The sequence below is a fragment of the Sceloporus undulatus genome, chromosome 9 (assembly GCF_019175285.1).
Source record: "Sceloporus undulatus isolate JIND9_A2432 ecotype Alabama chromosome 9, SceUnd_v1.1, whole genome shotgun sequence".
Classification (NCBI taxonomy): domain Eukaryota; kingdom Metazoa; phylum Chordata; class Lepidosauria; order Squamata; family Phrynosomatidae; genus Sceloporus; species Sceloporus undulatus.
This window is the reverse complement of record NC_056530.1, coordinates 6,211,139-6,224,291: the sequence shown is the minus strand read 5'-3', so window position 1 is coordinate 6,224,291 and position 13,153 is coordinate 6,211,139. Positions and strand designations below refer to the sequence as shown.

The 13,153-nt window shown below is 41.9% G+C and overlaps 1 protein-coding gene across 25 annotated transcripts in view; it reads right to left on the bottom strand.

The window, feature by feature from the left end:
* The window catches only part of EPB41 (erythrocyte membrane protein band 4.1), a 227,269-nt gene that overhangs the window by 106,482 nt on the left and 107,634 nt on the right, over positions 1-13,153 (bottom strand). For 14 of the 25 annotated variants that reach the window (XM_042440148.1, XM_042440169.1, XM_042440168.1 and 11 more), the window contains 2 exons: positions 8,450-8,692; positions 5,989-6,105 (listed from right to left, as the gene is read on the bottom strand). In XM_042440148.1, coding sequence (XP_042296082.1) covers positions 5,989-6,105; positions 8,450-8,692 — 360 coding nt within the window. The remainder of the gene's footprint in view (positions 1-5,988; positions 6,106-8,449; positions 8,693-13,153) is intronic. The other 11 variants (XM_042440146.1, XM_042440154.1, XM_042440158.1 and 8 more) reach the window with 1 other exon arrangement.

The following is a 13,153-nucleotide window of genomic DNA, read 5'->3' as shown; positions in this document are numbered from 1 at the left end:
CCTCTCTGCTTAGTGCCCAGCAGCTGCAAAGATACATTTATTCTGCAGTTCTATGTGTGTCTGCCCCGGTAACTATATGTAAGATTCTGGACTCCATACCTAGTTCAACCCTTAAATCTTATATGAATAACTCAGCTCGACAATTATTTTGTTTACTGTGAATGTTTTTAAACCTCTTTTATGGAAGCAACCAACTAAAAAATGGGACCTTTAAGAAAACAGCATGGAATGCTCCTTTTCAGTGTTCCATTCAGCCACACCTTCTTTCAGAGTATTCCAATCAATTAATCTCTGGCTACTGAGTTTGTTACGTATTCTTTGAGTTGGAGAGGGAGTCACTTCTTAGCTTATTCCACCTAAAACTTCTTATATTTTTCCAAACCTTAATGCTTTGCCTAATTGGCTGAAATCTCCTTCTTGTGCACAGGTTGCACCATTTTGGCTGTCTAAAGATCCCTACTGGCAAAAGGGATTTAAAGAACATAGCACATAAAGGTTGATCCCTCTACTGTGAAACCCAGACATTCCTGAACCCACTGATATCAAAACTAAGTTAAATCCTTACACTAATAGAAAGTAACTAATTTAAGCTAATTTAAGTCAGAAAAAAACATGTTTGGAACAACAACAACAACACTAATAATAATAATAATAATAATAATAAATATTTATTTATATCCCGCCTCTTCCGATTGAGGATTGAGGCGGGTAACAACAAAGAAAATACAATACACAACAATAAAAACAACAAGCCCCACAAAACCCTGACCCAACCCTCCTTCCCAACTATAAAATTAAACAGTAAAAAAAATGTTTAAAAAGTACATAATAATACATCAAAGTTAAAAACAAATCACAAATAAGAGAAATAATAAAAGGAGGGGGGTTCAATTGGTTCTGGACATTATCAATCGGGGAAGGCCTGTCGGAAGAGGAAGGTTTTTGTCGCCTTTTTGAAAGCCTCGAGTGAGGATAACTGGCAAATCTCTTCCAGTAGGTCATTCAAGGTTTTTGGAGTGGAGGCAGAGAAGGACCTCAAGGAATTTCACCACCAGTCTGGTAAGAGGTTTTTCCTGGAGGATCGGAGAATACAGGAGGATTGTATGGGAGAAGGCGTTCCTTCAAGGAGACTGGACCCAGGACATGTAGGGCTTGATAGATGATAACCAACACCTTGTACTGAGCTCGGAAGCTAATAGGCAGCCAATGTAGTGATTTTAAAATAGGTGTAATATGATCAACTTCAGGCAGTCATTCAGGGGGGAGATGCCCTCCTTGGTCACTGAAACAGTCCGAGACATAGAGAAATAAATTTGGGTGTCATCAGCGTACTGATAACACCCCGCTCCATGTCTCCAGATGATTTCACCCAGCGGCTTCATGTAAATGTTAAACAGCATGGGGGACAGAATGGCGCCCTGAAGGACGCCAGATGTCAGCTCTCTCATAGAGGAGCAGCTGTCCCCCATCATCACCATCTGGAATCTGCCTGAGAGGTAGGGACATAGCCACTGCAAAGCAGAGCCAGGGATTCCCAACTCTCTCAGGCGTTCCAGAAGGATACCATGGTCTATGGTATTGAAGGCCGCTGAGATGTCCAAGAGCACCAACAGGGCCACACTTCCCCTGTCAATGCACAGGCGGAGATCATCGACCAAGGCGACCAGGGCAGTCTCCACTCCGTATCCTGACCTGAAGCCAGTTTGAAATGGATTGAGATAATCAGTATCACCATTTAATTGGCAAATAAAAGTTAGCAAAGATGTTACAGGTGATTAGGCTGCATATACCACATATTCAATCTTCAGTTCCCTAGTTTACGGCATCGTGTGATTGCAGGCAATACAGCTGTAGTGTTCATATTGCTCCAAGTGCTTATTTAAATTAAGCAAAGCTCTGAATGTGTGTCTTGCAATTAATACCGTATTTTCCGGTGTATAAGATGACTTTTTAGACCAGGAAAATCTTCCCCAAAGTCGGGGGTCGTCTTGTATGCCGGAGAGAAAAAAGGCCATGCCAGCCGGCTGGGTCCTAAAGAGAGCCCGCGGCGGCAAAGCCTTCTCCCAAGGCTGAGGACACACCGCGTGGCTCCTTTGCCTTCGGAAGAAGGCTTTGCCGCTGGAGGCTCTCTTTAGGACCCAGCTGGCTGGCTTAGCCTTCTCCCAAAGGCAGAGGAGCTGCGCGGCATGTTCTCGGCCTCGGAGAAGGCCAAGCCAGCCGGCTGGGTCCTAAAGAGAGCCCGCAGCGGCAAAGCCTTCTCCCGATGGCAAAGGAGCCTTGCGGTGCGTCCTCCTCCGTTCCTTCCCTTTCCTTCCTCTCCTTTCTTCTTTCATCTCCTTCTTTCCTTCCTTCCTCCTTTCCTTTCCTGCCTTCTTCCTTCCTTCCTAGGTTTCTCTCTCTTTCTCCACTACTTTTCCCTTCCTTCCTTCCTTCCTTCCTTCCTTCCTTCCTTAACTCCCTCCCTTTCTTTTCCCCTCCTTCATTCTATCCCTCCCTCCTTCCCCTTTTCTTCCTTTTCTTCTCTTCCTTCCTTCCTTGCTCCCTCCTCTCCCTTCCCCTCCTGTCCTCCTTTTCCCGGGCGCCCAGGGGGAAAGCGGTGGCATTCCTCTCTGGGGAGGGGCGGCAGGAGGTCTTTCTACCTTCCCTCCTGAGGCTCAGTCCTTCCCAAGAGAAGGAGCAGAGGGTTTCCTGCACTCTGCCTCTTCCCTTCTCTTGCGAAGGATGGAGCCTTGTTGGGGGAAAGAGAGAGCTCCCCAGTCAGTTGGGAAGGAGGAAGCAAAGACCCACTTTTTGTTGCCAGGCTGGAGACTATAGTCCAAAACACACTGCAGCAATAATCCAATCTGAGACTGCTTTAACTACTCTGGCTCAGTGCTAGGGAATTCTGGGAAATGTAGTTTTGTGAGAGATTGAGCCTTCTCTGTCAGAGAGCTCTGGTGCCACAATAAACTCCAGTTCCCAGGATTCCCTAGCACTGGGCCAGGGCAGTTAAAGTCCTCTCAAACTGGACTATTGCTGCCCTGTGTTTTGGACCTTTGTTTCTTTTCTTTGGCTAACTGGAGAGAAAAAGAAAAACAACTCCTCTTGGCGCGCAGAGAAACCAGCCAGGCTGCTCCTTAGGAATCTGTCTGGAGGCTTTTTCCAGGCTTCCCGCTTTCTTTCTTTCTTTCTTTCTTTCTTTCTTTCTCACATGCCTCTCACGGTGTATCTACATTGTAGAAGTAGAATGCACCATCCACTTTAATTGTCATGGCTCCATCCACACAGAAGCATAGGATTTGTAGTTTTTATAAGTTTTATAAAACTACAAATCCTAGGATTCCAATAGGAGCCACTTGAACTGCCACAGCTCCATCCATACAGAATCCCTGGGATTTGTAGTTTGGAGCAGGCCCCCCCCGCATTCTTTGGGCAGAGAAGGCAAAAGACCTTATAAAACTACAAATCCTAGGATTCCAATAGGATGGAGCAGCGGCTCTTAAAGTGGCTTCAAACTGCATTAATTCTACAGTGTAGATGCACCAAGAGGAAGGGCGGGAAGAGTTGTCGAGGCAAGTGAAATAATGTTGTGTATGCTGTTATTTCAGAAGTGGAACACACTCTTTCCTCGGAGTGTACTGGAGTCTCCTTCTTTGGAGGTCGTTAAGCAGAGGCTGGATGGCCATCTGTTGGGGATGCTTTGATTGTGATTTGCTGCATGGCAGAATGGGGTTGGACTAGATGGCCCTTGGGGTCTCTTCCAACTCTAGGGACATTATCAGAAGGCCAAGCCAGCTGGTTGGGTCCTAAAGAGAGCCCATGGTTGCAAGGTCTTCTCCGAGGCAGAGGACATGCCTCGCGGCTCCCCTGCCTCGGGAGAAGGCAGCCAGCTAGCTGGACCCTTCCTCTTTCTCCTCCTCTTCCCCTTCTTTTTCTTCTTCTTCTCCTCCCCTTCTTCTTTTTCTTCCCCTCTTCCTCTTCTTCTTTCTCCTCCTCCTCTTTTTCTTCTCCTTAATTTTCTGCTTTCTCCTCCTCCTCTTCTTCTTCTCCTCTTACTCTTATTCTTTCTCCACCTCCTCCTCTTCTTCTTCCCCTCTTCTTTTTCTCCTCCTCTTCTACTTTTTCTTCCCCTCTTACTCTTATTCTTTCTCCACCTCCTCCTCTTCTTCTTCCCCTCTTCTTTTTCTCCTCCTCCTCTACTTTTTCTTCCCCTCTTACTCTTATTCTTTCTCCACCTCCTCCTCTTTTCCCCCGCTTCTTCTTTCCCTCTTCCTCCTCCTTTTTCTTTTTATCCTCTTTTTCCTATTCTTCTTCTTTCTTCTCCTTTTCTTCTTTCTCCTTCTCCTTTTTTCTCCTCCCCCCTCTTTCTCTTCTGCCGCCGCCGCTGCTGTTGTTGTTGTCGTGTGCCTTCAGCTCCTTTCTGACTTATCGTGGAAGAGAGGGGTGGTCTTATACGGTGAGTATATCCCAAATACTCTATTTTAAGTTGTAAAGTTGGGGGTCGTCTTATATGCCCGGTCGTCTTATATGCCGGAATATACAGTATGTGTATGTGTGTGTGTGTGTGTGTGTATATATATATATATATATATATATATATATATATATATATATCCAGAATAGAATAATTGTAAGTATATGTTTCCATATGTTATTTTAATTGCTGCTCTGGAAACCAATTTAATTTTGCTTCATCCTGGTTAATATATGTTAAAGAGAGCAATGAAGAGATAGACACAATTCAGTTCTTACACATGTTTTCCCAGAAGTCCAACTGAATTCTAACTAGATGTGCATGCAGATAATATGCATAGGATTACATCTTAACAATAAAGAGAACTTTGGTGCTCTTATCAGTCATACAAAACTGATTTAAGTTACACATTCAAACAAATAGCATTTCAGTCCTCAAAACCAGCTTGTACAGTATCAAGATAAGTGTGTCCAGGAACTAGAAGGAGGTTACCTGCTTTCCCCACACACACACAACCTAAGTGGGATTTAGGAAACAGGTCTACTGAGGTGAAAGAACAGCCTACTTATCCCACTAAGCCTCTTAACCTCATCTTTCTCAGCCTACACAACATTTTGTTCTATGCGTTATTAATATAGCTACATTTAGGTTTTATAGAAAGTACTTTAAAAGTATACCTGCCTACTAGTATAATAAAATACTCACAGTAACGGTAAGTGCTGTGGGTATGTAATTTTACAGGCCAGGCAATTGGGAAAAAAGTGCCAACAGTGCTTTCTGTTAGTTTTCTGTTAGCTTTCCATAGTGAAACAAGACACCCTAAACACAACCTTACTGGCTCCGAAGGTAATCATGCATTCATAAAACAGGATTCATATCCTGGCTAACTAATTTGAAAAGCAACAAAATGTATGAGTAATTAATGATACTTTCTTAAAGATTCAAGGTAACAAATCAGAAAGAGACAAATCTTAAAGGCAAGCATGACATTCTACATAAACTCAAAAGATAGGCTACTAACTTTCACACACACACATACACACACACACCCCGTATGTACACTGTGGTTAAATACCCTTTCCATTTGGCCTAAGGAAGGATGTTGAAAACTACTGGAGGGGAAAGCTGTCCATGGTACTGATCTATCAACTTTTTAGGTTTGCCTAGTCACTTGGGGGAAAAACTGTACTACAGTCAATCCTTCATATCAGCAGGCGAGCTATGCACAGTTTGGAGCATCTGTGGATAGTCCTGCCCCATATTAGTCAATGGCGGCATGTGCACACAGCTGCACCAACATAGATGTGCACACACTGCAATATACATACTTATATGGACTTGAGATCCCTCAATATTTCATATCCACAGGGAGGGGTACGCCAAACCCCTGCTGATACAGAGGGTCAACTATAATTCGTTGAAATTCTACGTTGCAATAGTCTTTCTTTGTTTGCACCATAAACATCTTTCCATAGTTAAATGCTAAATCAAGCTTTTACAAAGAATAAGACAACCCCATTCTCATGTATTCTTACCTCCATTCTTACCTTGGAGGTTGGAGTATCCCATATGGCCAGTCCAAAATAGTCTTCTTCCAAAAGATTGAGGTGATCACATACTTTCTTAAGAATATCCTGTCCTTTGGCATGTTTCTGCACACAAAGAGCAATATTGGACACCTGATTAGTTTGTTTTCCACTGAACCCACTTTTACTTTTAAGATGAACTGGGTATATAAAAGAAATTAATACTAATCATTTTTGTACAGATACTTTCATTAAAATGGTGCTCTTGTATGCTACTGCTCTGGAAAATGTTGAGGAAATTCCTTCTATTTCAGGGACATTATTTAGCTAAACCCAAAGTATATGTGACATGATACAGGTAGCATGAATCCTGGGGCAAATGAGGAGAAGTTAAGCATGGAGATTTGCCACTGCAAAACTCCATCTCTCAAGACTTATCTACTGTCAGGTTTACCCCTAGATTTAGAATGTGGCAGGAGACAAACATTAACATTGACTGGACAGGGAGAGTTGCAGAGAGAGAGGCCTGAGCACCACTGACTATATCTTGTCAGTACAGTGCTCCCTCGGGTTACGAAATTAATTCGTTCCACCGCGGCGTTCGTAACCCGATGCATTTCGCAAGCCGAAAAGGGCTTTCCGTTAGCGCTGGCAAGCCGCGCGTTTGAATTTCGCGCCGAAAAAAAATTCGTAACCCGAAAAAACCTTCGTATCCCGGAACAGTTTTTTCCAATGGAACTTTTTCGTATCCCGGAAATTTCGTAACGCGATCAATTCGTATCCCGGGGTACCACTGTATACACACATGCTCTCACACACAAATAAACAACTTCAAGTAGCTGACTTAAGAGATTAAGGGCCCTAGCATTGTAATGTTTACCATACAATGCTGAGCCTAACGAACTATGTCTAGTGGAAGGGTAAATGTAATAGAATTGGATTGTGCAGATATCCCTTGCTATATCTAACCATAGTTTATGGGTGCAATTACAGTTGTCCCTCCACATTTGCAAGTTAAGCATTTGCAGATTTGATTATCCACAGGTTATTGTATTTGCTACCGCTGCCACTGCTGCCCTATGTCACATTTTTTTACAGTACTTTGATAACATCGGTCTCACTGCAAGGAAATCAAAGTGACAGGGTGGCTGGGTCACATGCTGATTTCCTCGCTCATGCAGGTGGGAGCAAGGGGATGGGATTGGGGGATCATGAAGAGGAATGGCATAGGTACATGCTCCCTAGCTCACTTGGGGTGGATGGAGAGGAGGGAATGGGAAGCACAAGAGAGGAGGCTACTCACACAAAAGGAAAGCAGATGGGACAAGGGAATGCCAGGAGGGAGGGTATGCATGTTCTCTTGCTTGCTCAAGTAGGCAGGGAATGAAATGGGGGAGCATGAGGATGCATACATTCCCTCACTCACACAGGAGAAAAAGGGCTGGGACGGGGGAGTGTGAAAAGGAAGGGCACGCATGTCCCCTCACTCACTCACACAGGTGCGAGGGGGATAGGATGAGGATGACAGGGAGGGAGAGTGAATCCGTTTCTTGCTGATTTGTGTGGATGGGGTGAAGGGGATGGAACAATGGGAATGCCATTGTGTGAGAAAGGCTGGACATAAATCCTTGAAAAATAAATAAATAAATAGACAGGTGTCCCCCTTTCTCCCTCTTTCCATTCCCTCCTCTTCCCTCGTGCCTGAGCAAATGAGCTAAACACTATGAAAGTTGAGGACCAACTGTATTATATGTCTCTCCCAGAAGGCCACTCACAATAAGTTGTTAAGGAACCAAGGAAATTAGCGATATGGTCCAATCAGATATACTTATATGAATATCCAAAATGCTATTTGTGACAATATAGACATACTGTAACATGAAAACCAATATAGATACAGCATAAAAATTGTTAATGAGAAGGAAAAAAATAGATGCTATCAAGGTCAGTCATGCATTTCTCGCTCTGCAGAGCAGTAGCTGACTTTAATCAATGGGGAGACTTCAAAAGTAAACAAACTGCATATATTTAAAGGGTGGGAGATTATCCAGGTATGCACCCACACTGATGTGAACTTCTTTCTTTGTAAAACTCATGGCAGATCAGAAAGGCAGATTGTGAAGATCAGGAAGGGATGATCTAGCAGACCCTCTCAAAACTATGTCCCAGATTCAGATAAGGCACATTTCCCTTCCCTCCCACTACCCATGTCAGGAACAAAGGTGGAACACACTCCCTCGGAGTGTAGTGGAGTCTCCCTCCTTGGATGTCTTTAAATGGCTTGATGGCCATCTGTCGGGGATGCTTTGATTGAGAATTCCTGAATGACAGGGGGTTGGACTGGATGGCCTTTGTGGTCTCTTCCAACTCAATGATCCTATGAAAGGGATCCAAAATTGTGGAGAGAAAATAATCTTACAAAAGGGAAATATATACTATACTTGCATTGGGAAATATATACTATACTTACATCCAAAGAACACTCAAAAATGGTGTCATCCAACAAAGTAATCTTGCAGTGCATGCTGTTTCTGGGTCTTCTTATTGTTTTCTGAGCACCTTTTACTTCTCTGTCTGCTTTCACCTTAGTATTGCCCTTTTTTTCTTCTGTATTAGAGCACTCCACTTGTTCTCCTTCTTCCTTAGGTTCACAGTCTCTGTTATCTGGATCTGGATCTTGATCTTGATCTTCTCTCCTGTCTTCCTGAGCAGGCTAAAATCATAAGGAAATAGCAAAATTCTGCTAACAAACAAAAGAAATACTGCCAGATAGTATTTAACAATCACAACGCTATAATTATATAAAAACAGTATGACCCTGGTATCCGGGAGGGATTTGTTCTTTGATATATTGTGGAAATGTGAAACCATGGATAATAGCAAACCACATGGAAATGAATGACTTCCAGAAGATGTTGACCATAGAGTTATGCTAGAGATCGTAGAGATTCTTAGAACACCTCCTTAGGTATTCCTAGGTCCTCTATGGTCAACGACCACCAGATGTATACCATAAAATCATGCTGGAGGCCCAAGAAAATGCCTAGAGATAACTTTTGGGAGTGACATGAAGAAATGAAACTGCAGGTACTGGTCCCATGGATACTGGATCATACTGTATTAACATGCAGATTTTTTTATCATGTTTGAAAATGAGTTGGCTCGTAGTAAGGAATGAGACATGTTAATAGATAAGAATCTGAACATATGGGAATCACTAACTAATTTAAACATTTATAGTACTTGATATGCAGGTTAGAATTTAATGTATACATTATGGCATTCTGAGACTGAAAAGGATTAATCTTCAGTAAAATATGGAATGCTAAGATGAAAACGTGAAACATTTACACTTTGTAGCCTTTCATTCTGGAGCCTTAAGTCGAAGAACCTAAGAAAAACATTTCTTTTGTTAACAACAGTCTAGGTGGTCAAATAAAGTTTGCCTAGGCCTGTAACAAAGAGACTAAAATATTAAATCCACTGAGTGGTCATTAGCTGACTGCCTACATTCAGCAATAATGTACTTCAGTCAAATATTCAGTTATGCCAATTCCTGTAAAAATGCATTAATCTATAGTATTGTGTAGCAATGTGAGTCAACACCTACAAAGAGCAAGTGCCCCTTACCTCTCACAACTGAGCAAAAATATTGAGCTGGAGAAGTGGGAAAAGGCTTTAAAAAATTCCAGTACTGTAATTTCACACTTTGCCAGAACTTCAAAGAAAATTTTCTAAAAATATTACATCAGTGGCATATCTCTCCACACAAAATTAACCTGATCTATAAGAAGAGAGATGCAACATGTTGGAAATGACAAAAATTTGATGCAAACTTCTTTCATGTATGGTGGAAGTGTAAAGAGGCAGAAAGGTTCTGGAAAAAAAGTTCACTTAATAATCTCGGAAATCTTAAATGAGAAAATCCCCTTTGACCCACTCCTGTTTTTGTTAAGTATGACCTCTGAACTTGACAAAGCGATAGAAAAGAAATATAAACGTATTACATTATACATGATTACTTCATCGAGAATTATATTTGCAAAATCTTGGAAAAGTCTGGAAATACCAATAATAGAAGAGTGGCTGACTAAACCTTATGAAGCAATGGAGATGGATGTATTTACGGCATTGATGAAAGGAAAAACAAAAGAAAAAATAGAAGAAGACTGGTCCTGTGTTATATAGAGAGGGAAAATAAATAACTATATTCAAAAGAAAAGATATTTAAATATACGACATGTTAAACTTTAATGCAGTGTTGCTCTAAAATATAGCTGTGGTGTAGATCATATTAGGCTAAAGAAACATAATAATAAATAAATAAAGTTTTTTATTTATATACCGCACCTTCCATAGATCAGGGCGGTTTACATAAATTACAGTGCACGTACAATAATTAAAAACAACACCATACAATATACAAAGAATAAAATAAAACCAGCAAAAGCCCCAGTAGCCCATCCTCATGGCCACGGAAGAGGAGGGAGGCCCACAGGATTTTTTATGCTTAAGGTAGAAGATGTTATATCAATTGGGAAATGAAATATGATAGTAACAAGAGGTTAGAGAAGTTTTCTCGGGACTATAGTTAATTTTCTTAGTTAAAATCATATACAAGAGCATTATGTAATGACTGTGTAAAGTTATACACTGTTATACAGCCATTTGTGTATATATGTTTGTATGTTGATATGTTTGTTTTGTGTATGTTTTTTGTCATTAATAAAATTTAAAAAAACAAAAACAATTGTAGGAGCCTAACTTCGTTGGGAGAATGTATCTTCTGTCCAGAATTGTAACAATAACTACATTTACAAATAGTCTCTGATTACTTATAGAATCATAGAATCATAGAGTTGGAAGAGACTGCAAGGGCCATCCAGTCCAGCTCCCTGCCATGCAGGAACTCTCAATCAAAGCATCCCTGACAGATGGCCATCCAGCCTCTGCTTAAAAACCTCTAAGGAAGGAGACTCCACTACATTCCAAGGAAGGAGCATGTTCCACTGTCCAACAGCCCTTACTGTCTTACAGAATGTATGTTTAATTTTACCTCAAGGCTAAAGGGGAGGGGGGACTGCACAGTCTCTTTAATTATGCAAAATATGTATAAAGTGCCAAAAGCTAAATATTATTTCATTAGGTAATTTTCTTTCCTTCCAATCCTGGTTTTCCTTAACTATATACTATCATGTCTTCTAAACTGTTAATCTATAGTTAGCTGTGTATTCAAATCATACTTTGAAGGGACATAGTAATTGGTCTTAAGGCAATGTTCACCAAACCCTACTGAGTCAAATATTATGTTAACAAAAACTAGGAAATGATATGGGAAAATGGCATGGAGCAGAGGAGCAAGCACAAACATCTATAACAGTTTTCCAAGCCAAAGTGTCAGACTACACTTTGGAAGACTTGATCTAAGATGGCTGAACTGAAGCAGGGAGTGAAAAACTGTCTAGGGAGCCGAGACCAACCTGGATATCTCATGATTATCAATCATGCAACTTCCATCCCACAACCATTTCTAATATGCTATTGCTTAAATTAATTGACAAAAGATTATGTATAAAAATATTTATTATACCCATTTCACAACTCAAATTTTAGAAGTGTTTTAATTTCTCTTCACAATATCCTTGTGAGGTAAGCTAAGAGATCCATCGAGTAACCTTTGCTTCTGAGCAGATAGTTGAATTTGGGTTTCCTTTCCTAAAACAACACAATAGCTACTATGCTGTATCCCACCTGGTATGGTTTTTTAAAGTCTCTTAAATAAACTGAGATTTATGCACATAGGCTGAATCTGCACTGCAGAAATAACCCAGGTTCACACTGCTTTAACTGCCATGACTCAATGGTATGGGATTCTGGGAACTGTAGTTTTGTGAGATATTTAGCCTACTCTCTGGTGCCCCACTGAACTAAAAAAACCCAGGATTCCATAGCATGGAGCCATGGCATGGCAACCTGGATTATTTCTGCAGTGCGGATGCAGCCATGGTGACAGGCAAACTATAAAACTCAAGAAAATTTCTCTTTCCATGAGGAAATTATAAAGGATGACCTGAAAGAGAAACAACTGAACTGAATTATATTCATAAACATGAATCTGTTAGCAGCAGTGTGAACAAAGACAATGGCTTAATGGCACACTATATATTTTAATACACTCACTAGTGCACAAATAGCAAAAAGAATCTTCACAGAGGTGGTTTTGAACCCAAGAAATTGGACTGTTGGTAATCAGATTTACTCCTTTCACACATCAACACTAACAGACCACTGTAAGATCTAAAAAAACCCTGTTATATCTTATACAGCCCTTTGAATATTTAGGACAAAGGACGTAGTTTGCATTTTTCTATGGGGAGGTCTACACTTGCCAGAATACTCCAGGCTGCTCCTCTGACTATTCTGGCCCCGTATTCTCCTCTTACATGCACTCTTGCTGCAGGTTTTCAGCTCTTGCAGTGAACGAAGGGCGGCTGCCCTAGTTCATCACCCAGCACTGCCACTGAGGTCAGAACAAGGCATGTGGCCTTGATGCTAGGGACCTGGTTGTGACCTTAGACCAACCAGCACAACACTGGGCAGTTCACAGGGACCACAAGTGACAAGGCAAGTGTTATCATCACTTCAAAGAGAGCCAAAAACTCACAAGTCACGTGATGCAGATTCAAGCAAAGGGGAGTGAGTGCACATTGTATTACCACACCAGAGCATACAGTACTTTGAGGGTTCAACAATTCGAATCGGCACCTTTGCACATGCTCAGTAGGGCTCTGGACACTGCCCTCCTTCCCTGCCCCCTCCTTAGCTGTCATCCTTCCTCCAAATGCAGGAGCAGTCAAAGGATGATGGGTTAGGTGGCAGAGGGGTGGGATGGGGATGCAGGAACAGTCAGGGGATGATGGAATAGGTCGCTGGGGCCAGGATTGGGAGGCAGGGGCAGCCAGAGGATGATGGGATAGGTCGCTGGGGCCAGGGGATGATGGGTTAGGTGGCAGAGGAGGTGAGATAGGGATGCAGGAGCAGTCAGAGGATGATGGGTTAGGTGGAGAGGGGGTGAGATGGGGATGCATGAGCAGTCAGGGGATAATGGGTTAGGTGGCAGAGGAGGCGAGATGGGGATGCAGGAGCAGTCAGGGGATGATGGGTTAGGAGGAGA